Genomic DNA, 24,223 nt, shown 5'->3' with positions numbered 1-24,223 from the left:
TAAAAATAAAACAAAAATGAGGGAAACATATGAAAATTGAGGGGAAAAAGAAGAAAATGCAAAAAAATCAACTAAAGATAATAATATAGAAGAAAAAACCTTGAAAAGAAAAAAATTAAACTTACCAAGATGTTGGAAAACAACAAAAGTTGAAATTTTCAACTTGTTTACAATCTGCTAAAGATAATAACCTGATAATAATGGTGAAGACTTGAGAAAATCTTGTTGTGGATATTTGGGTTAAAAATGGTTAAGAAGAAAAAATTGAAAAAAAAATAAGAGAAGAACTTGATGTTTTAATATATTTTTTAGTCAAGTAGAATTCTCAACAAACTTAACTACAGTCTAGCGGTAAGATTGTCATATTTAAACTTGGAGACCCAGGTTCGAATCTTAGCTACACCATTCTTGATATTTTGTTGAAAAATTTAAAAAACTGCCGGTTCACGGTTCAAATCATAGCTATACCATTCTTGATATTTTGTTGAAAAATTTAAAAAATCGCCGGTTCACGGTTCTTAACGGTTCACACAGTTCGTCCGGGTTTCAACGGTTCCCCATGAACTTCCGGCTTTAGCATTAGACCGGACCGGTGACATGGCCGGTTCGCGGTCCAATCGGTCGAACCGGCCGGTCCGGTCCGGTTCTGAAAACATTGCCCTTGATAACACGGCATATTTGTGTCCCTTTGGTCAATGGAGGTGATAACTGATGGTTTGGTCAATGGAGTTGGTAACTGATGATTCTTGAAGACCATGCGGGTGAAAAAGTCAATATTGCCTTTGGTTTCATTTCCGCGTCATGATGGCTGACTAAGTCAGCCTGAAGTTATTCAGACGGTATATATATATATATATATATATATATATATATATATATCATAATGTTAATCACACTTCAATTATTTATTTTATCATACAATTTAATAAATAAAAATCATATTATAAAAATGATAGTGAGAGTAAGATTAATAAAAGAGAGTGCAATTAACATTTCTCTATCATTTTTCTTTTCTTGTTCTGGTTGATTTCGTATTAGACTGGAATCAAGTAGTTTTTCATTCGGAAAATTCAGTAACCAAGATGGTTCAATTTGCAATTCAGGATATTGTTAGAGGTGATGTACATCGTTGACATTAAACTAGCGGTAGAGAACTTGGATCAAGACGTCCCGCTTTACTAATTATTATACATTTTGTCAATACAAATTGGTTCAATTGATAAGAACGAGTCTTTTTTTAAATAAAAAAAAAAGTGATGTGTTCCAATCATGATGTTGATGCAATGACTACCTGCCAAAACATTCCATAAAGGATCTTCTACTCCACTTCATATATCATTTCCTATTCCACCATCTATTAAATGGCTATGTATGCTTTTTGAACATTTCATTTTAATTTTTTTTCTTGTCCCTTTGAGTTCTAACATTACTAACAGACTAAAAAAAGCAAATTTTGACTAAAAAAATGGATTTTTTAATAATTTTTTGTTATTTTTGTATTATCTATTATTATGTAGCCTATTGTATTTTATAGCCTACCCAATAAATAATTGTTGGAATTCAAAGGAATAAGAAAAAAATTAAAATAGAATATTGTATTTTAATAGGTGTTGAGATAGGGAATGGTACATAAAGTAGGAAGTCCCAGTGACGGTTTATCAAGTAGTACATAAAGTAGGAATATCGTTAATTATCTAGTACTTAGAAGATGCAGCATTGGGTTTTTTTGTATCGGTCTTTGATACAAAGCCCCAGTAACGGCTCTAAACCTGTTTAGTAGAAAGTCTTCGTGGAAACTAGTAGAAAACCATCAACCAAATGTTTGGTGGAAAAGGAGACAAATCGACGAGACGACTTGGAAGTCTTGGTCGAAACCTGTAAGTCTGTAACAGAATTGACGAGTCTTCGTCGACGCCTGTACCATTACGACAGAATTGTTAATTGTGGTTCTAAATGTTTGCCCAAAAAGGTGGCAAATTGATGAGACGACCTGAAGTCTTCGTTGAAACCTGTACCATTATGACAGAATTGTTAAGCATGGTTCTAAATGTTTGCTCAAAAAGGTGGCAAATTGATGAGTCTTCGTCGACGCCTGTAACATTACGACAGAATTGTTAATTGTGGTTCTAAATGTTTGCCCAAAAAGGTCGCAAATTGATGAGACGACCGGAAGTCTTCGTTGAAACCTGTAACATTATGACATAATTGTTTAAGCACGGTTCTAAAAGTTTGCCCAAAAAGGTCGCAAATTGATGAGTCTTCGTCGACGCCTGTAACATTACGACAAAATTGTTAATTATGGTTCTAAATACTTGCCCAAAAGGTGGCAAATTGATGAGTCTTCATCGAAGCCTGTAACATCACGACAGAATTGTTAATTATGGTTCTAAATGTTTGCCCAAAAAGGTGGCAAATTGATGAGACGACCTGAAGTCTTCGTGGAAACCTGTAACATTATGACAGAATTGTTAAGCATGGTTCTAAATGTTTGCTCAAAAAGGTGGCAAATTGATGAGTCTTCGCCGACGCCTGTAACATTACGACAGAATTGTTAATTGTGGTTCTAAATGTTTGCCCAAAAAGGTGGCAAATTGATGAGACGACTCTTTGTTGAAACCTGTAACATTATGACAGAATTGTTAAGCACGGTTCTAAAAATTTGATGGAAAAGATGACAAATTAAAGAGGTTATGTATATTTTTTGAAACTACGGAAGGATTATATGAAAAATCATGAAACCACATAAGAGTAAAGTGTATTTTACCCAATATATAACGATCTCTTCTACCAACAAGCATGACTAGATACATACTGTTCAATCGAATCTTGTGCGGTTGTGCCTTGTATGCAACATCTCTGATCTGTCCTTCAGGATTTTTCATCAGTACCGTCTTTGTGATTACTGGATTCTTTGGTGGAATCTTGTAGATATAGTCTTGCAAGGACTTCAAGTTATCAAGGGTAAAATACACTTTACCCTCTGAGGTTTAGCGATTTTTCATATAATCCTCCTATGATTTCAAAGTCATATGTAACCCTCTCATAATTTGGATTAAAGTGTCAAAATGACAAAAATATCCATTTATAACGGAACCAGCGAAAATGTCGAAATTACCCTTATTTAAAAACTAAAATGGCTGAAATAACTAAAAAATATAAACATAATATGCACGATATTATAACTCCATATGATTTTATGTTTTACCATATAACCCTCTTATGGTTTAGTGTTTTACCATTTAACCTCTTTATAGTTTACAAAATATATACACAACCCCCTGTTGTTAATAAATAATTTTGAACTTTATATAGGGGTACATTAATATTTTAGTTGACTCTGTTATGAATGCAAATTCCGTCATTTTGATACTTTAATTCAAACTATGATGGGATTATATATAACTTTTAAAACCATAGGAGGATTATATGAAAAATGCTAACCACATGGGGTAAAGTGTATTTTGCCCGATTATCAAAGAGAGACTCAATCTGGTCATTTTTTGCAAGAATCAAATGTTTGTTAGGAGTAGAGAACTGGTCAAGGGTCTACAGAAGAATTGCTAGAGAGGCATAAGCCCTCCTGCTCCTTTCCTTCTGTCAGAGACAAAGGAGTGATAACCTTTGTACAATTCTCAACTGATGATCAAAGAAAAGAATGCATAAAAATCACATATTGGAAACGTTCTGTAGTCACGTAATGGATGCTACTTTATTAAGTTGAGCTGTTGGGTGCCTAACAAAGTTGACGGCAAAGGCAATCCCATTTATGACTTGTGGTTAAAATGTTCCTCAGGAAATGAATGAATGAAAGTTGAAAGAAACTGCAGCATTAGTATTTCGATCAATCTTTATGCAATTTCCATAAAAAAAAATCAACAAAGTCTTTTTACAGAAATTGCATAAAGCTGTTGATTGCATGAACAAATTTCGACTTAGTTCTGAAAATTTAAGGTAGAAATTTAGTCTACAAAATTTTATTAAGAATTAATTATAGGACACAAATTATATTTGCTTGTGTGAAAATAATATTTAACTGATTATATAGAACATTTGCTTTTGAGCAAGCAAAGATGCACGAGACATTAAATGAGTTTTCATTAGACTCTAGTGAGTACATTTATTAGTAGTATATAATAACTAATTATTCAAAATAAGTCGTCATTGTTTGTAGAGAGAAAGCATAATTCACAATCCCTTTGTTTTTTTTTTTTTGTGGTGCAATAATTCACAACTTTTTGGCAAATAAAAATTTAAATCTTTTTCATTGAGCTGTAATCATTGTTGAGTAGTATACCACAAAATTTTTAAAGCAATGCAGTGTCAATTTTTGTGTCATTGTGCAAGTAATGAAATATCTACGAAACTATAAATAGAAGGTTCTTTAAATTTAGATATTGTAACTCCAAAATTGAACCATGTTTTACAATAAAAGTTTAATTATTCAACACAAAAAAAAATACAATTGGGGAATTTCTGTGGGTAAGAGACAAGGAAAATCTCTCAGCTTTCAAGAACTTGACTAGTATTTGTACAGGGATCTCAACATCTTTTTGAGAAACTCCTATGCAGCATACAAGGAAGCAATGCTTCAATTAGGTAATCTTTTACGGTAATTGCTACTTGCAAGTGATAATCCATGGCATTCTTTTACTTTCTTCTTTCTCCTCTCACCTAGGTAATTTTTACAAAAGTTAATTCTTGTAATACCAAAGTGAAATCATGATTAATTACCCTGTTAGGATTACGTGGAGTCAGTGCTTAAATTAATCTGCATAAACAAATTAATGCAATATTTTTTGTGCGTACGTATAAAAAAATTTTTTAATTAAAACCACACAGAAAATATAAACATTTTTATTGAGGTAGAACTCGGAGATTACAGGGGGGATGACTAATCCTTGTATTACATTTACATCTGGAGTTACCATACTTGAAGAAAGTCTCCATTCTAAAACCAGATCCATAGCAGCACCAACAGCTTGAATGGTTATAGGCCTAACACATTGTAACACAACAAAATACAAATGTGAGTAAGTGTTCTCTAAGCATAATTAGTAAGTATTTAAGTTTAATAACTTCTATATTAAGTGCCTTTGTACGTATGTGGTGCCTTATTGCAGAATAAGAAAAAACAGAATATTAAGTGCTTTTGTACGTATACTTACTCAATGGAAATTCCTCCGTAGCCGAGAAGTCTTCAATGCGATCATAACCCAAATTCTGTCATGGGCATTTTCCAAACATTTGAAGACTGCATAGCGCCATGATTGCTTGCATTGAAGGATTCCCACAACTCCCACTACACCAACACTGAATCCAGGTCCAAAACCGGCATAAAACCATGAGAAATCAGACTCGCTGTGACCTTTGTCGTCGAGAACAGGCCCATTTTCTGTTGGCGATTCGCCTGCAGGGCAGCTGTTCAGGAGTGGCTTCCCACAGAGTCCAATGTTTCCCTCATAGATGATGGATGAATCATTCAAGGTCTGAAGTTGATTTCCTGATGGTATTGGCCCTGATAGCTTATTGTATGACAAATTCAGGGAGCTCAAAGTGTATATACTAGACAAGCTTGGAGGGATTTCACCGCTGAGTTCATTCATCGATAAATCAAGTGTTTCAAGTTGCTTCAAATTGCCAATGTTCCTGGGGATCCTTCCATTTAGATGGTTTTTTGAAAGGTTCAAAGTTTGCAACCCAACGAGACCCATTATCTCATCAGGGATTTCACCGACCAAATTATTTCCTGAGAGGCTAATGGATTTAACAGACTCCATGTTTTTTGAGTACTCAAGCTCTATTCCTGCCTTAAAGTTTCGAAGTACGGGAACAAAATAAGAATTGTTTGAGACCTCAAATGTTCCTGGTTCAGTTGATTCCATCGCGGTGAAGTTTTTAAAGCATTGAGGAATAGATCCAGATAAATCATTATGTTCCAGGTTGAGCACTTGAAGATAAGGGAGTTGGCAGAGTGTATTAGAGATACCTCCGTGGAAATTATTCGACTGAAGTGTCAGAAACTCCAAGTCTGATAACCTTTCCCCAATCCACGCTGGCATAGTATCCGCTATTCTATTTTCTCCGAGATCCAGGAACTGCAAACTTTTCAGATTCTGCATTGAAGGAGGGAGCTTCCCATCAAATCTATTTTTACTCAATTGCAGAATAATAAGTTCACCCAAGTTACCCAGTGAACCTGGGATCTGACCATATAGGCTGTTATTTGCCAACCGTAGGAACAGCAAATTTCGCAAGTTTCCCAAGCATAAAGGAATTCTTCCGGACAAATGGTTGTCGGATAGATCTAAAACTATTAAAGTTCTCAACTTGCACAAGTCTTCCGGGATACTACCAGTGAAATGGTTGTGATTGAGGAGGAGAATCAACATTTGTACAACCTTTTTATCAGCATCAGCCGCTGTTGCATAAAAATTTAATTAAAAAAAATAGAACAACAACGTCATCCACTGTACTATGTCCTGTAAATGAACTTTGAAAAAGATCCAAATTTTAAATACCTGAAATAACTGAGTTGAGAGATCCCTCCAATTTGTTACCGGAGAGAATTATGCGTCTAGTATCATTAGAAAGCACTCCGAACCAGCTGGGTATGGCATCTGAAATGCTCGCATTATACATATGTAGCCCTGCAATCTCCTTTTGCGTGCGTAGCCAATTTGGAAACCGGGGCCCTATTTTGACAGATCCCATCCCAATATATTGTAGTTGAAAAGGAGGAACCCAAGAGGAATTCACGTGCAGAGAGAATAAGTTATCAGAAATGTCCAACACCTTTAGATCTCTGAGTTTTGCAAAATTGTGTTCGGATAGTTCACCGGTTAATGCATTTGCAGCAATGTATAATGCTTGTAACTTGGTGAGTTGCCAAAGGCTGGAGGGGATGGTGTCATTTAACCTATTATTGGACAGTCCTAGTTGAGTTAGTTGTGGAAACTGGCCTATTTCACTTGGTATTGACCCTTGCAACTCATTATAACTCATATGTAAACTAGTAAGACCACTAATGTTGCAAATGGATCTCAATGTTGAAGTATCAAAGTGGTTTCCTTCCAGCTCGAGGTTAACTAGAGAGGTCATTTGCCTAAATGTATCATGAACCTTGTCATCTAAATTATTATAAAAAAGACCAAGATCTTGGAGGCCGGTTAAGTTACGCAGCCAAGGAGGCAGGGTGGGGTTGAGAAATTGATTGGAACCAAGTCTAAGGGAAGAAAGATGTGTGAAATTGACGTGTAAAAGATGAGGAACTACAAGTTCACAATACTCCAAATCTAGTGTTTTTAGCGAAGAAAGCACATTAATTATGCGGAACCCATCTCGAGCATTTGAAAGGTTTACTCCTCTTAGGAACAGGTACTCAAGAGAAGAGAGCCTAGCGACCCATCCCACATCATTACTCCTCAAGTCATTATGTATGTTATTTGTACTTCCAAAACCCATATCTAAGTACCTTAAATGCGAGAGATTTCCTAAATGATGGGGAACTTCACCAACAAATCCTGCATGTGAGAGATTGAGGTATCTCAAGTCTTTCAGCAATCCAAGAAATGTGGGAATTTGAATTCCTGAAAAATTATTTAAACTCAAGTCCAAGTATCGTAGATTGGTCAGATTGACCAAAGATGGACTTAACTGGTCACATGCTAGGCAAGACCTGCAATGATATGAAGGATCGAGAAGTACTTCATATAATTCGGTTTGCTCCAAATTACGTAGATCAAGTGTCACCACATGGCCGGTTGTTTTGTGGCAACTAATTCCATCCCAAGAACAGCAGTCTTCTCCAATCCATGAAGATAGACGATTTGATTCATCTGCCAAGCTATCTCTGAATTGAAGAAGAGCTTGTCGTTCACTTTCAATGCAGGTGAAATTTGAAGAATGGGCTTGTCTAGTGCAGCCAAATGGAATTTGGCTGGCGACCAAAATAGTTATGAATAAGAACAAGAATGGTAATGACGGAGTAGTATCAAGAAAATTCAGATGCCCCATTGGATTTCTTTGGTACATTGGTTATTTGATGAAAGGAGGTCAGATGGGTGGTATTATTTATACAAGTGATCAAGCATCAACAGCGGTTGCGTGCAATTGATTGTTGAAAATAAAACCCCAAAAACTTTTTTTATGTCTTTTTGAAAGTGGACCGTCCACACCACTGCAGACCTGACAATTCTCAAATTGAAAAGTTGTTAGCAAATTTGATATCAGAATTTGGCATGGGCCAACTGATCCTCCGGTGTAAGGTTTGAAGCCTCTTATTAAAAATTTTAAAAAAGTTAGTTCCACTTGTAGGTACAAGAAAAAGTTAGTTCCACTTTATCTTCTTGAACTTGGGGGGTGAGTAATCGTTTGTCCCCTTGAACTCAAGACATACGATTTGCCTCATGGACGTAAGGTTTCTGTTAAAAAGTTCAAGATATCCTCCAAATACAACATGTGGAGGAATAAATATTTTTGCGAAAATCTGTTTCATCCCAAAGCAAAAGCTATACAAACTTTGAGCTGAGGTGAACAACGCCATCCTCTCCTCGAACTCTTGAAAACTATACAAACTTGTAAAGGAAAAACTTCCAAATCTCCGAACGTTGTTTGCAATTAATTGCCCACTCTCGGACGTCCTAAGCTTTTCAAAATTGCTCTCTTCCCTCAAATTATTTCACAAAAGATCTAAAACATGTTCAACGGGACCTTCCCTCAAATTATTTAGTTCCCAGTCGAAGTAATCTTCTTCTTCAACGGGACCTTCCACTGCTGATAATTTTTTTTTTTTACCTTTTTATATTTTTTCTAATACAAAAAAGAATCGAATTTAAGAAGTGAGAGAGAACGAAGGTTAAAATCCAGAACTTCTAGAATCTCAACTTTAATGATTAGACGTGTGGATCACTTGAATACATTTGGTGCTAGATTAATGGCTGAAATTCCCCAAGTCAAAGCAGAGGTCTTCCGCCTTTAATACACATGGAGGAAGCAAAATTTGAGGGAAATTTTAGCCCAGCCCATCATCTTAACTTTTGCCTAATGGGCCGAAATGGGGTGCCTTTCTCAATGCAGCAGCGTTAGTAGTTCCGGTGACAATTTGGGTGAGTTAATTCAGATCGTCATTTGAAATTTTGAACATGTTCACATCGCCATAAAAATCAGTTTTGGTCCTCACTTTTGCCGTCTAGATTAATGGGAAAATGTTTGACAAGAAGATCACCAAAATTATATATTTGTCAAGTATGCTAAACCTGAAAGGTTGAAATTAAAAAAAAAAAAAAGAAAAGGTAAAGAACTTGATTGGTTCCCAGGGAAATTATAAAATCAAAGAAATAAGAGGGGATAGTAGTTTCTGGAAAAACTCGAAAGCTAAGTTACCTTGTTTGGATTGCATTTTTCTAAATTTTTTGTAGAAAAATTACTGTAGTGAGTTAATATATGTGAGGTAAAAAGGTGATTGAAAAATGTGTTTACGAAAAACGTAGCAATTTTAAAAAATTGCTGTCCAAACAAAGCCTTAGTTTACACGTACATGATAAATGACTAAATTGTAATTAGCTTTTTCTCTTATATGCCCCTAAATCATTGGATGAACATGTCAAAATGATTGATGGTTGCAATAGTTTAATATTATAGCCCCTAAATCATTGGATGAACATAAATTGAGTATAGACAACATAACGCCCAACCAACCTTTTTTATTATTTTTATAAAAAAAATGTTTGGATAAATTCGATTTCGATCACCACTACATATTAGACATATCTTTAGAATCATGAGTCGCTTTTTTACAGATCGCCCAGCAACTGAGTTAACTTATATTAGTGCCAACCAAATTTTTGATCCATTTTCTTAAGGGCCAAGAATAGGATGACACATCATAATTAACGCTATTGAAACATCCCAAGCCTTGCTTGTAGGTTACGTGGGTTCCGTTCTATGTTACTACGACGCCGGTGTCCACCGTATGTACATGTTTACAATATTATCCGTTAATAAAAAGAAAATAATTCTGTCATGCAAAAACAAACTAAAAAGATGGAAGTTGGGCTTTTAAATTTTTTTTTTTAAAAAAACTAGGTATAAGAGAAGGGAGGATATTAGGCCTACCAAAAAGGGACGATATCATAAGCATATTGGTATATTACACTTTGACCTTATATATGTATGTATGTATTGTACAATTTGCTCTATATGATGAGCAAAAAATCAGGCATAAGGTTCCAATTGAAAACTTCAAGGAATAATATTAATCTCCACAAACATTGGCTGCGTAGAAAATAGTACCTTTTAGGCGTGAATTTTGGGCACCTAATGGGAGGCAAAGTGGCACAATTAGCCCGCTAATCATATAATTGATGTTTAACAAAAGATTTTAAACAAGGTTAGTGCTATCAAACAAAGTTTGAGATTTTCTTTTAATAGAGTTTGTAATTTATTAGTTAATCAAGAAAAGTGATTTGGAAATATGTTTAGGAAATAAAATAAAAATTATTTCAAATAATTAATTATCCAAATTAAGATATTGGAGTGCTAATTATCTATTGTCTACTAACTTATAAAAAAAAATTTATAGTGCAGTCAATATGTTCTCACAAAGAGATGTTCCATCCCAAAGCGATATACCTTATTAACTGCCCATCGATGGGGATTTTATCATTAAGAATCATAGGCAATGGTGGAACCAGATTGAGGAGAGGACGGGCAATCTCCGCCTCCCTACCCCAAGACTATTAAAATACTATAACCGTCAAAAAGAGTAAGTCAAGCTTTTTAAATGAGATGTAAAACTATTGAATTGCCCTTCAAACCAAGGTTGAAATGAAGTTGTAAAGAAAGTTCGTGGTCAAACTATAATTTTAGAAAGATTTTAGGGCAAAAAATAAAAGGTAACGCAAAAGGTTCTCTCCAGCTGCAGTCTTTCCTCGACAGCTGACTCTGGTGGTGGTGCAGGATGCCGCTCTACCATGTGCTGGGATGGTTGTTCTTGCGCTAACGCCATTGGGTAGCAGAATTGCATCAAAATTATACTCGGAATCCGGATTTCGTGTACATTGAGATAATTTATCCAAAAACAATTGGAGAGCCAAAATCAGGCCAAAACAGCCACGATCTTCCTTCTCTTTTCCTACTTAATTTACCATCAAATTTCAGAGAAATAGAGGACTCGATGCTACTGGAACCCAATACCATCAATGCTAAGCATCATTAGAATAGCATTGGAAAATTCCTTCCTATCGTTAGCTTTAATTTCAACAAACACCATTTTTCTTGATTTGCAAATGGCATGAAAGCTTTATGGAGTTTCAATATGAATACCTAAAACCCTTTCGATTTTCTGATGACTATGACCATATATATGCTTGAACAATAGTCGTGGCAGCGTGCATTTGTTTTATATGTGAGCTTTTGTTCGGACAAATGGACAATTTTATCCGTAAATTTTTTTACTAGTACTGATTTAGTCTCTAACTTTTATTCCTAACTAATTAGATACGTGAACTTATTTTGCGATTTCAATTAAAGACCTCCGTGGCAGTGCCATTGTCTTAAATCAATCTGACTCCTACTTGATCAATTTAATAAAGGTATTTTGGGAACGTGACTCATAGGATAATAACAAATCAAGTAAATTGTATAAAATTTCACGAGGTGAAACTTTAAAAAAGTTTTATCTAGTGATTTTTTACACAGTTTAAATGTTTTATCTGATAATTTTTACACGATTTATTTGTTTTACTGCAATTTCATGATTGACGTTCCCATAATATTCTTGTCAATTAGGAGCCAGATCGATTCTAGATAGTGGTGCTACCACGAAGGTCTTTAATTAAAACTGCAAAATAAATTCAAATATCAAATTGATCAGAAATAAAAGTTAGAGATTAAATTGGTACCAATAAAAAAAGTTCAAAGACGAAATTGGCCATTTTCCTTTTTGAAGTCCAGGTAGTTCTAATTTGGCCAGGTTGTAATATGGTTGGAAAAGACAAACGGCAAAGGCCTTCCCGGGGAAAAAGATGACCATCTTTTAAAATTGCAACTTTAGTCCTTGAAGAAAATTGAATCAATACATTTTCACTTAATAAGTGATAACTAAATTACCAATCTAACTTTTATCAGTTTTATGACTGCGAAGTACGAGAGAAATTTAAACATTTCACTCTAGTTAATACCATAAAGAGATAAAACTACAGAGAGTTTATATGAGCATCCCTTTGACCACAAATCATTTTGGTATTTAATCCTAGAACATGTAATTAAGAACAAACGTTTCCTTTGCTAAATCAATGTAATTCATGAGAATCTATTATGCATTTTATCCTATGGCATCTTCAAGTTTAGACAATACTGTTGGGTTGCTCCAACTGCTGCGTTTGGATGGCGGGGTCATGGCCACCATACAATCTGGCCGAGTGCTATACGCTTTGATATCAGGTGGCTGTTTTCAGGCAGCACCACCACAAATGCGCTAAGCGCCACCGCAACGGGGGTGGTGCAAATGGTTAGCTGGGCTGGCCCCATTAACCATAAGCTAAGGATGGCAGGACAGACACCAAAGACGGAAGCATACAAGGCATGCCAACAGCCACGGAAGGTGTCCTCCACCGTGGCATCTGTGACAAGAAGAATTGCTGTCACGTAGGAGAAAGAGGGAAATGCTATGTGATGCTTAAATGAAGGCGGGTCAAAGAGGGTGATGCAACCAATAATTGTGCAAGCTAAGGCTGTTCGGAAGGCTGAAGCTATGCATGATCTCCATGCTGCTCCAGCATGATCCGATTGAAATCGTAGGATTGACATTATTATTAACTTTTGAGGAATAGGAGTATGCAGTTCTTGTTTATTCTGCTCCTCAAGTTCTCCTGATCGGCAAATGCAGAAGAATGGAAGAGAATTCAATTCAGACGAGAGGGTAGGTACATTGTGGGGAGGGTACATGGAGGTTCTCTCTTTTGTAGGGAAGCAAGCAAATGGATCGCTTGAGTAGCTTTGTGGACACTGGACTGGGACCCTCCAGGCGGCTGGGTCACTAGTCGATTTTGCAAATGTAAGAATTTTTCTAATTGGATTGAATTAGTATCGTACCTAGGACCAAGGTTTGTAAAATCGGGATCCTACGTAGGATCGATTTTAGTTTCACAGGATCGGATCGTAGGATCGGATCGTAGAATCGTAAGATCCTACCAAAAGCTCTTTATTGCAATTAAAGGTTGCAATTCTTTGATAAATTACAAATATACCACAAATATTTTCATTTATTTGCAAAATGGAGCTTCGTATTTCACAAATTTACAAAAAAAAATGTAGGATTGTACGATCCTACCGATTCTACGATCCTACGATCCTACACGATCCTATACGATCCTGCTACGATTCTATGCGATCCTGCAAAAATTAATATGATTTGCAACTGTGCATACGATCCGGATCGATTTTGGTTATCCGGATCGTATGATCGTACAAAATTAATATGATTTGCGACTGTGCATATGATCCGGATCGATTTTGGTTATCCGGATCGTAGGATCGTACGATCCTACGATCCGGATCGCGATTTTGACAACTATGCCTAGGACTGTAATTGATGAAAATTGAACTATCAAATAGGTAAATTGGTATTCTGCCATGCATGTATTGTATGGTATAGTGTGTGTGGTTCATAATCATCCTAGTGATCCTGATGCAGTAATATCACTCCTGTTACCGTTTAATTTTACAAAATCCAACAGTATTTGTCAGCAATCATCATTGACTATTCCAACCAAATATTTAATGTCTTGTGCGCTAATGTAAGAATTTTCTCCTACAAAAAAAAAAAAAATCTTGATAGAGAAATTTAAACATTTCAGAGAGTTAGATTTTTAATTTACAGAGAGTTTATATGAGCATCCCTTTGACCACAAATCATTTTGGTATTTAATCCTAGAACAAGTAATTAAGAACAAACGTTTCCTTTGCTAAATCAACATAATCAACTGTAATTCATGAGAATATAACCCATCTATTAAGCATCTTATCCCATGGCATCTTCAAGTTTAGACAACATTGTTGGGTTGCTCCAACTGCTGCGTTTGGATGGTGGAGTCATACAATTCCTCCAAACGTTTCAAATCCTTCAGGACGCTTTCTTGCATGCCATCATACCTCAATGATACGAATTCGACCTCCACGATCTTCAACCTCAAGACCATCAAGAAAATTCCAGCCGCAACGACGAGGAAAGTATGAAAATGGAGACCAAATAGACTCACAGCACATTCCAAGCTTGCAGTAACAAGGAAATGAAAAATCCCAAAATCAGTGCAGCGCTGGACGTTCGCGAGATTCCCCAGCCAGGCAATAGCCAAAGACAAGAAAGATAACATGAGAGGGATAGATTTGGCTTTGAAGTAGTATTGGACAAAAACAGTTCCCAAACATCCCAGTATAATTTCGAAGATTTTTCGATGTTTATAAACGTGTGCTGCCATAGATGATGATCCCTCTAATTTCTTCAACGTAGAAGCTAACCGTAATAGGGAACTTGGAATGGATGCATGAACCAATATCATGCTCAAAAGTGAATCCCACAACCTTGGCGATTTAAGAACAGATAAAGTTGATAGCACTAGAGCTTGAATGAAAAACCAGAAAATTGTATGACGAGGATACATCCTTAAAGGACCAGCAAAACCGGTTAAGAAGTTTCCCATGGCCTGAGAATATTTGAGTCCCTGAGTAATTGGTTTTGAGCCCACTAGCAGCCATAATACAGCAGAGACTAGCACCGCAGCTGCCATTGCTGTGTTCCATCTGTTTTCTGAATTTGTAAAGTATGCCAAAAATGCCAAAGAAGTTAAAGGAGTATGAACTGTCGTGAAACCTCCATTAAAGTTCAGGAAAATTTTGTTACTTTGAGAAGTTTTAAGTGTATGATCATGCTCCAATAGAGGTCGACAAAGGAATGCATAAGTAGCTGAACAACTAACTGATAAAACAATCCAACACTCCAACAATCCACCAATCCAATACTCAACCAAATCAGATACCGGGATGATTGCTCTGCGTAAAGCATATATTCCGGCTGTTGAGAAAACCAGGCTGACCACAGACCAGAAGGAGAAGTACCAAATTGATGAGAATTCCATGTGTAACAAGGAACAAAGGGATGTTTAAACTTTTTTCTGTTTAAACTTTTTTTTTTTGGTTTTTGTTGGGGGTTGGGAGGATATTGAGAAAGCAAAAACTGCAATGAATCAAAGCAGAAAGAAGATTTTGACACAGCTATCAACAAGAAATTAGTTTTTTTAACTATATGATATTACCTTCCCCACGTATAAAATTCAAACATAGCAGGCTTGTTTTCGCCCCTTGATAACAAGGCAAATTTGTGTGCCTTTGGTCAATGGAGGTGATAACTGATGGTTTGGTCAATGGAGTTGGTAACTGATGATTCTTGAAGACCATGCGGGTGATAAAAGTCAATATTGCCTTTGGTTTCATTTCCGCGCCATGATGGCTGACTAAGTCAGCTTGAAGTTATTCAGACAATATATATATATATATATATATATCTATCATAATGTTAATCACACTTCGATTATTTATTTTATCATACAAAAATGATAGTGAGAGTAAGACTAATAAAAGAGAGTGCAATTAACATTTCTCTATCATTTTTACTAGATTACACCAATTTTCTTTTCATGTTCTGGTTGACTTCGTACTAGACTGGGTGCGGTGGACATGGAAATCAAGTGGTTTTTCATTCGGAAAATTCAGTAACCAAGATGGTTCAATTTGCAATTCAGGATATTGTTAGAGGTGATGTACATCGTTGACATTAAACTAGTGGTAGAGAACTTGGATCAGGACGTCCCGCTTTATTAATTATTATATATTTTACCAACATAAATTGATTCAATTGATAAGGATGAGTCACTCTTTTAAAAAAAAAAAAAAGGGAAAATGACCTATTTCATCCCTCACATTTCACAAAAATATTCTTTTCGTCCCTCACTTTTAAAATGAAGCAATTTCATCCCTGACATTTAAAAATTAAAGCTATTACATCCCTGAACCTAATTTTCAATCTGAATCAAACCATCCAATAACTCAGTAATAAATTTTGGAGATAGAATTGATAGGTCACTCGGTCAATTTCATCATATTCAGATAACATTTATCAAACCACAAAAATAAATATTATAACATAAAGGCCATTATTTGTCTTGGAATAATAGGGTTTTTCTTTTGGGTAAATCTTTTCATGCACCGTTAATATATTCGCTTACGAGTCTAGAAGTGTATCATAAATACAAAATTTGGTATTTAAATTTAAATTGAAATGATATGATAGGTACATAAAACCATCAGTGTATACAATGACAGTGTAGGAATTCAAGTTGAGTTATATTCAAGTTGAGTTAACCAAGTAATCTACCAATTATACCTCCAAAATTTGTAATCAGGTTGATAGGTGGTTTGATTCAGATTGAAAATTGGATTCAAGGATGTAAAAGCTTTAATTTTTAAATGTCAGGGATGAAATTGCTTCATTTTAAAAGTGAGGGATGAAAAGAATATTTTTGTGAAATGTGAGGGATGAAACAGGTCATTTTCCCAAAAAAAAAAAAAGTAATGTATTCCAACACAAATTGATACCATGACTACCCGCCCAAACATTCGTAAAGGATCTTTTACTCCACTTCATGTATCATTCCCTGTTCCACCATCTATTAAATGGCTATGTATGCTTTATGAACATTTCATTTTAATTTTTTTTCTTGTCCCTTTGAGTTCTAACATTACTAACAGACTAAAAAAAGCAAATTTTGACTAAAAAATGGATTTTTTAATAATTTTTTGTATTATATGATTATGTAGTCTATTGTATTTTATAGTCTACCCAAAAAATAATTGTTGGAATTCAAAGGAATAAGAAAAAAATTAAAATGGAATATTGTATTATAATAGATGTTTGAGATAGGGAATGGTACATAAAGTAGGAAGTCCCATGACGGTTTATCAAGTAGTACATAAAGTAGGAATATCGTTAATTATCAAGTAGTACTTAGAAGATGCAGCATTGGGTTTCTTTGGTATCGGTCTTTGATAAAAAGCCCAGTGACGGTTCTAAACCTGTTTAGTAGAAAGTCTTCAAGGAAAACCATCAACCAATTGTTTGCTGGCAAAGGAGACAAATCGACGAGATGACTTCGAAGTCTTGGTGGAAACCTGTAACATCATGACAGAATTATTAAGCATGGTTCTAAAAATTTGGTGGTAAAGGTGACAAATTGATGAGACGACTTGAAGTCTTCGTGGAAAGCTGTAACATTATGACAGAATTGTTAAGCACGGTTCTAAAAATTTGGTGGAAAAGGTGACAAATTATGTATACTTTTGAAACTACGGAAGAATTATATGAAAAATTGACAGGTTGTTAGCCTGTGCAATAATAAAAACCTGCTCAAACTAAAAGTAATTTCTGTAGATAGCAGTAAGCAGGGTCGAATCCACAGGGACTGGGAGTAATTGTTCCTTTTCAAATTCACAGTGACAAGGGGGGTGTTTTTATATCAGGGGTGATAATCTAAGCAATTCAACTAAAAGTAAAATAATAAAAATAAAATAGCCAACTAGAAATTAAATAACAATTTACAAAAATCAAACGAGTGATAATTAAGAATCTAGCCAAGGAATAACTTCAACAATGGTTCACGCAATTGATCATCGAAACAAAGGCAATTTCAATTATTTACTAATAAATAGGTTATAACTGCCAAACAAGCGATGACAGTCAACACCTCCTTACTGTGTCGATGATTAAGGTACGCCCGTTAATCACTACTCTAATTGAGAAATAATCTTAGGTACGCCCGTAAGATTTAATTCCCCAATTGCCTTACGTATTAGAGGAGCTCTATTCTAATCAAATAACACACTATCAGGGTTATTTTAGGTTAGCCTGCGTATTCCCCTGACACAAATCCAATTATGTCAGTTATCACTATTTTGAGACAATTAAATAATTACGGATTTAACGTCCCAATTGATAATAGATTACCAAATTAACTAACTATCCGGATCCAAGACAATCAATTAATTAAATAATCATAAGCACTATAATCAAGGAATATGCGAATACCAATAAATAAAGGAAAAAATAAAATTAAATCGATCTCACAGTTTTAGGCGAACCAAGGCCTCCGTTGTTTCTTGACTAGAAAAGGAGATTTAGTTCATTCCGGATAAGAAAGACCCAAACAAAATTGCAGCAACAATTGTGGCCATTGTTTCCAAGAATTGGAAAAATTCAATTCGTCAAAGGAATAAAGAAAAGCAAAGTTGCAGCAACTGATTCTATGATTTTTACTTGTCCAGGCATACGGGAGAAAACTACGCAAGGATGGAAAATGGAAAAGTCAAAGTTGTTTAATCTCCCCTGACCTACGCAGGACAAACAACCAAAAAGAGATTCTCCCAAGGAAAAGTCAAAAGCAAGACTAAACTAAAAGAGGAGAAATCAAAAGCTAAGCTCCAGCCGTGCATCTCTCTGCACAATTTTCTATTCTATCTAGTTACTGGCCACCGTGCGGCGGCTCTCCTTCCGAAGAGGAAGAAGCCTCCCAAAGGAAAGAACGCCTAGCCCTGTGTTCCTTCTTCTCCTTTTATGTTGTATTTCGCAAATTATCAGAGAGGGTCGCATTGTAATATTCCAAAAATACCTCTGGACATCTTCTACTTGAACTCTTTCTCAATGACTATCAAATTAGCCTTGATTGTAATATTTTTGTTCTACTCCCTGAAATAAATGTAAATTACGAAAAGTGAGTATAATCTAATAATTAATCCACATCAAGTCAGGTAATAGGGGAAATTAATAATAAAATAAATGATAAAATTGCAACCTATCAAAAATCATCAAATCATAGAAAAGTAAAATGTATTTTACCCAATATATAACGATCTGTTCTACTGACAAGCATGACTAGATACACAGTGTTCAATCGGATCTTGTGCGGTTGTGCCTTGTATGCAACATCTCTGATCTGTCCTTCAGGATTTTTCATCAGTACTGTCTTTGTGATTATGGATTCTTTGGTGGAATCTTGTAGATGGTCTTGCAAGGACTTCAAATTATTAGCGATTTTTCATATAATTCTCCTGTGATTTCAAAAGTTATATGTAACCCCCTCATAATTTGGATTAAAGTATCAACTCAATCTGGTCATTTTTTTGCAAGAATCAAATCTTTGTTAGGAGTAGAGAACTGGTCAAGGGTGTATAGAAGAATTGCTAGAGAGGCATAAGCCATCCTGCTCCTTTCCTTCTGTCAGAGACAAAGGAGTGATAACCTTTGTACAATTCTCAACTGATGATCAAAGAAAAGAATGCATAAAAATCACATATTGGAAACGTTCTGTAGTCACGTAATGTATGCTAATTTATTAAGTTGAGCTGTTGGGTGCCTAACAAAGTTGACGGCAAAGGCAATCCCATTTATGACTTGTGGTTAAAATGTTCCTCAGGAATGAATGAATGAAAGTTGAAAGAAACTGCAGCATTAGTATTTCGATCAATCTTTATGCAATTTCCATAAAAAAAAAAAATCAACAAAGTCTTTTTACAGAAATAGCATAAAGCTGTTGATTGTATGAACAAATTTCGACTTAGTTCTGAAAATTTAAGGTCGAAATTTAGTCTACAAAATTTTATTAAGAATTAATTATAGGACACAAATTATATTTGCCTGTGTGAAAATATTTTTCATTGAGCTGTAATCATTGTTGAGTAGTATACCACAAAATTTTTAAAGCGATGCAGGTGTCAATTTTTGTGTCATTGTGCAAGCGATGCAGGTTCTTTAAATTTAGATATTGTAACTCCAAAATTGAACCATGTTTTACAATAACAGTTTAATTATTCAACACAAAAAAAAAAAATACAATTGCTACTTGCAAGTGATAATCCATGGCATTCTTTTACTATCTTCTTTCTCCTCTCACCTAGGTAATTTTTACAAAAATTCATTCTTGTAATACCAAAGCGAAATCGTGATTGATTACCCTGTTAAGATTACATGTAGTCCAGTGCTTAAATTAATCTGCATAAACAAATTACTGCAATATTTTTTGTGCGTACATATAAACAATTTTATTAATTAAAACCACACAGAAAATATAAACATTTTTATTGATGTAGAACTCGGAGATTACCGCCGGGGGGGGGGGGGGTGACTAATCCTTGTATTACATTTACATCTGGAGTTACCATACTCAAAATGTAGCTACATAAAGACACAATAAAACTAGTAATCTTCCTTCTCAAGGCACCTAGAAGAAAGTCTCCATAGCAGCACCGACAGCTTGAATGGTTATAGGCCTAACACATTGTAACACGACAAAATACAGAACATTGTAACACGGATTCATTTGTTCATATCGGATTATTTATAGTGTAAATAATCCTAAAAACATAGGTGCAAGTAATTATGGATAATCATCCAATTGAATTGTGGTGCCTTATTGCAGAATAAGAAAAAACAGAATATTAAGTGCTTTTGTACATATACTTACTCAATGGAAATTCCTCCGTAGCCGAGCAGTCTTCGATGCGATCATAACCCAAATTCTGTCATAGGCATTTTCCAAAAATCTGAAGAATGCATCGCGCCATGACTTCTTGAATTGAAGGATTCCCACAACTCCCACTACACCAACACTGAATCCAGGTCCAAAACCGGCATAAAACCATGAGAAATCAGACTCGCTGTGACCTTTATCGTCAAGAACAGGCCCATTTTCTGTTGGCGATTTGCCTGCAGGGCAGCTGTTCAGGAGTGGCTTCCCACAGAGTCCAATGTTTCCCTCATAGATGGATGGATCATTCAAGGTCTGAAGTTGATTTCCAGATGGTATCGGCCCTGATAGCTTGTTGTATGACAAATTCAGAGAGCTCAATGAGTATATACTTGACAAGCTTGGAGGGATTTCACCTCTGAGTTCATTCATCGATAAATCAAGTGTTTCAAGTTGCTTCAAATTGCCAATGTTCTTGGGGATCCTTCCATTTAGATGGTTTTTTGAAAGGTTCAAAGTTTGCAACCCAACGAGACCCATTATCTCATCCGGGATTTCACCGACCAAATTATTTCCTGAGAGGCTAATGGATTTAACAGACTCCATGTTTTTTGAGTACTCAAGCTCTATTCCTGCCTTAAAGTTATGAAGTACGGGATCATGATAAGTATAGTTTGAGTACTGAAATGTTCCTGGTTCAGTTGATTCCATCGCGGTGAAGTTTTTAAAGCAGTGAGGAATAGATCCAGATAAATCATTATGTGCTAGGTTGAGCACTTGAAGATATGGGAGTTGGCAGAGTGTATTAGAGATACCTCCGTGGAAATTATTCGATTGAAGTGTCAGAAACTCCAAGTCTGATAACCTTTCCCCAATCCACGCTGGTATAGTATCGGCTATTCTATTTTCTCCCAGATCCAGGGACTGCAATCTTTTCAGATTCTGCATTGAAGGAGGGAGCTTCCCGTCAAATCTATTTTTACTCAATTGCAGAATAATAAGTTCACCCAAGTTACCCAGTGAACCTGGAATCTGACCATATAGGCTGTTACTTCCCAAATGTAGGATCCTCAAATTTCGCAAGTTTCCCAAGCATAAAGGAATTCTTCCAGACAAATGGTTGTTGGACAGATCTAAATATTCTAAAGTTTTCAACTTGCACAAGTCTTCCGGGATACTGCCAGTGAAATGGTTGTGATTGAGGACGAGATACAACATTTGTACAACCTTTTTATCAACATCAGCCACTGTCGCATAAAAATAAAAATAAAAAAAAAAGAAGAAAGAAAAACAACAACGTCATCCACTGTACTATGTACTGTAAATGAACTTCAAAAAGATCCAAATTTTAAATACCTGAAATAAATGAGTTGAGAGATCCCTCCAATTTGTTACCGGAGAGAATTATGCCTCTAAAATCATTAGAAAGCACTCCGAACCAGCCGGGTATGGCATCTGAAATGCCGGCATTCGCCATGTTTAACTTTTCAATCTCCTTTTGCGTGCGTAGCCAATTCGGGAACCGGGGCCCTATTTTGACAGATCCCATCCAAATATATTGTAGTTGAAAAGGAGGAACCCAAGAGGAGCTCACGTGCAGAGAGAGTAAGTTAAGAGAGATGTCCAACCTCTTTAGCTCTTTGAGTTTTGCAAAATGGTGTTCAGATAGTACACCGGTTAATGCATTTGTACCTATGTATAATGCTTGTAACTTGGTGAGTTGCCAAAGGCTGGAGGGGATGGTATCATTTAACCTATTATTGGACAGTTTTAGTACAGTTAGTTGTGGAAACTGGCCTATTTCACTTGGTATTGACCCTTGCAACTCATTATCACTCACATCTAAACTAGTAAGACTGCTAATGTTGCAAATGGATCTCAATGTTGAAGTATCAAAGTGATTTCCTCCCAGATCCAGGTTAACTAGAGAGGTCATTTGCCTAAATGTATCATGAACCCTGTCATCCAAATTATTATAGGAAAGACCAAGATCTTGGAGGCTGGTTAAGTTATGCAGCCAAGGAGGCAGGGTGTGGTTGAGAAATTGATTGAAACTGAGTTCAAGGGAGGAAAGAGATGTGAAATTCACGTATAAAAGATGAGGAACTATAAGGCTACAATTCTCCAAATCTAGTGTTTTTAACGAAGGAAGCATGCTAACTGCTACGAACCCATCTCGAGCATTTGAAAGGTCTACTCTACTTAGTGACAAGGTTTCAAGAGAAGAGAGCTTAGTGACCCATCCCAGATCATTACTCATCAAGTTATTATATATTGGGATGTTATCTAGACTTGGAAAACCAATATCTAAGTACCGTAAATGCGAGAGATTTCCTAAATGATGGGGAATTTCACCAACAAACCCTGCAGACGAGAGATTGAGGTATCTCAAGTCTTTGAGCAATCCAAGAAATGTGGGAATTTGAATTCCTGAAAAATTATTTAAGCTCAAGTCCAAGTATCGTAGATTGGTCAGGTGATAGGGTATAATTTGTTAGTAATTTTATTATTAATTTCCCCTTCTATCCCGGACAAATATTGTGTTAATTGCTGATATTCACTCATATTTGGTATTTGGACCCAATTCCAGGAGTGGAGCAGATAAATACAAAAAGAGGGACTTTTGGATGCAAATTTGGGAGACTTTGGCAGAGAGAACTTGAAGGCTTGGGCCTTTGACTTCGGTGGGGACCACGGAGGAAAGGAAAAAAGGCTTTGGTCCTTTGGTTCTTGAAGAAAAAAGCAACGTACAAAAGCCTAAGAGGACTAAGAAGAAAGGCGGCAGCTTGTGACCAATCGGTGGGGACCGCTGGATATCTTTCTTTTGTTTCTTTTTAAAGGCAACTAACGTACGGAGGCAGGGGACCGTTTTTTAGTTCAGCTTCTTAGCCTAGTCTTTAGTGTAGTTTTTCTTTCTTTTTCCTGGGACTGGCCTCTGACACACGCCAGGTGTTTGACAATATTCCCCAACGGGGAAAACCTCCTTCATTCCTTACTTTTTAGTACAAAACAATGCCTTCGCAATTTATTAACTCATGTGGTGATTTAATTATGCGGCGTGGCTAAGTCTTTCATCTAGTCAAGGGTCAACTCGACGGCGCAGTCCCGAAAATCTGTGAGATCTAATTAGTTTTCACGTGTTCCTTTATCTATTAATATTTGCATGTTGTCCGATTTAATTTTCATGGGATTATTTTATTAATTGGATGTCAAGGGCCCGATGTTCAATTTGATTTATTAATCTCGTGCCAATTTAGTCAATTAAATCCGTAACTGTTTGATTGATTAATATTAGTGGCAACTGGTGTGTTTACACATTAGGGGAATGTGCAATCTAATTTAAATAACCCTCGTAGCGTGTTATTGATTAGGGGTAGGTTTTTCTGGTTATTAATGCAATTAGAAAATTAATTCCTATGGTCGTACCTAGGAGTACTTTTCTGCAATGTTTTTAAACTCGGACCGGTCAGTGAACCGGAGAGATGGCCGGTTCGCGGTTCGACCGGTCCGACCGGTCCAACCGGCCGGTTCAAAGGTTCACTGTTTTTTTTTTTTTTTTTTTTTTAGTGTTAAGTACTAAGCAGGTTTCATTCTACACTTGAACTTTACCAACATAACTTAATTTAAGTTATGATAATAATAAATTTTCTAAA

At 35.9% G+C, this 24,223-nt stretch overlaps 3 protein-coding genes across 3 annotated transcripts; all 3 read right to left on the bottom strand.

The window, feature by feature from the left end:
• Positions 1–4,829: 4,829 nt before the first annotated feature.
• On the bottom strand, positions 4,830–8,017 carry LOC113782872 (receptor-like protein EIX2). Its single transcript, XM_027328814.1, has 3 exons — positions 6,519–8,017; positions 5,166–6,418; positions 4,830–4,995 (listed from the first exon to the last, which is right to left on the bottom strand). The coding sequence occupies exons 1-2, from the start codon at positions 8,011–8,013 to the stop codon at positions 5,166–5,168; spliced, it is 2,748 nt and encodes a 915-aa protein (XP_027184615.1). The 5' UTR covers positions 8,014–8,017; the 3' UTR covers positions 4,830–4,995.
• A 4,297-nt stretch (positions 8,018–12,314) lies between these two features.
• LOC113782874 lies at positions 12,315–14,993 on the bottom strand. Its single transcript, XM_027328816.1, has 2 exons — positions 14,101–14,993; positions 12,315–12,411 (listed from the first exon to the last, which is right to left on the bottom strand). Exons 1-2 carry the CDS (start codon positions 14,784–14,786, stop codon positions 12,345–12,347), a joined length of 753 nt encoding a protein of 250 aa, XP_027184617.1. The 5' UTR covers positions 14,787–14,993; the 3' UTR covers positions 12,315–12,344.
• A 5,344-nt stretch (positions 14,994–20,337) lies between these two features.
• On the bottom strand, positions 20,338–22,850 carry LOC113782873 (receptor-like protein EIX2). Its single transcript, XM_027328815.1, has 3 exons — positions 21,927–22,850; positions 20,568–21,817; positions 20,338–20,373 (listed from the first exon to the last, which is right to left on the bottom strand). Exons 1-2 carry the CDS (start codon positions 22,828–22,830, stop codon positions 20,568–20,570), a joined length of 2,154 nt encoding a protein of 717 aa, XP_027184616.1. The 5' UTR covers positions 22,831–22,850; the 3' UTR covers positions 20,338–20,373.
• Positions 22,851–24,223: the final 1,373 nt, after the last annotated feature.

The sequence above is a fragment of the Coffea eugenioides genome, chromosome 9, assembly GCF_003713205.1.
Source record: "Coffea eugenioides isolate CCC68of chromosome 9, Ceug_1.0, whole genome shotgun sequence".
Taxonomy (NCBI): Eukaryota; Viridiplantae; Streptophyta; class Magnoliopsida; order Gentianales; family Rubiaceae; genus Coffea; species Coffea eugenioides.
This window is presented reverse-complemented; position numbering and strand designations above follow the sequence as displayed.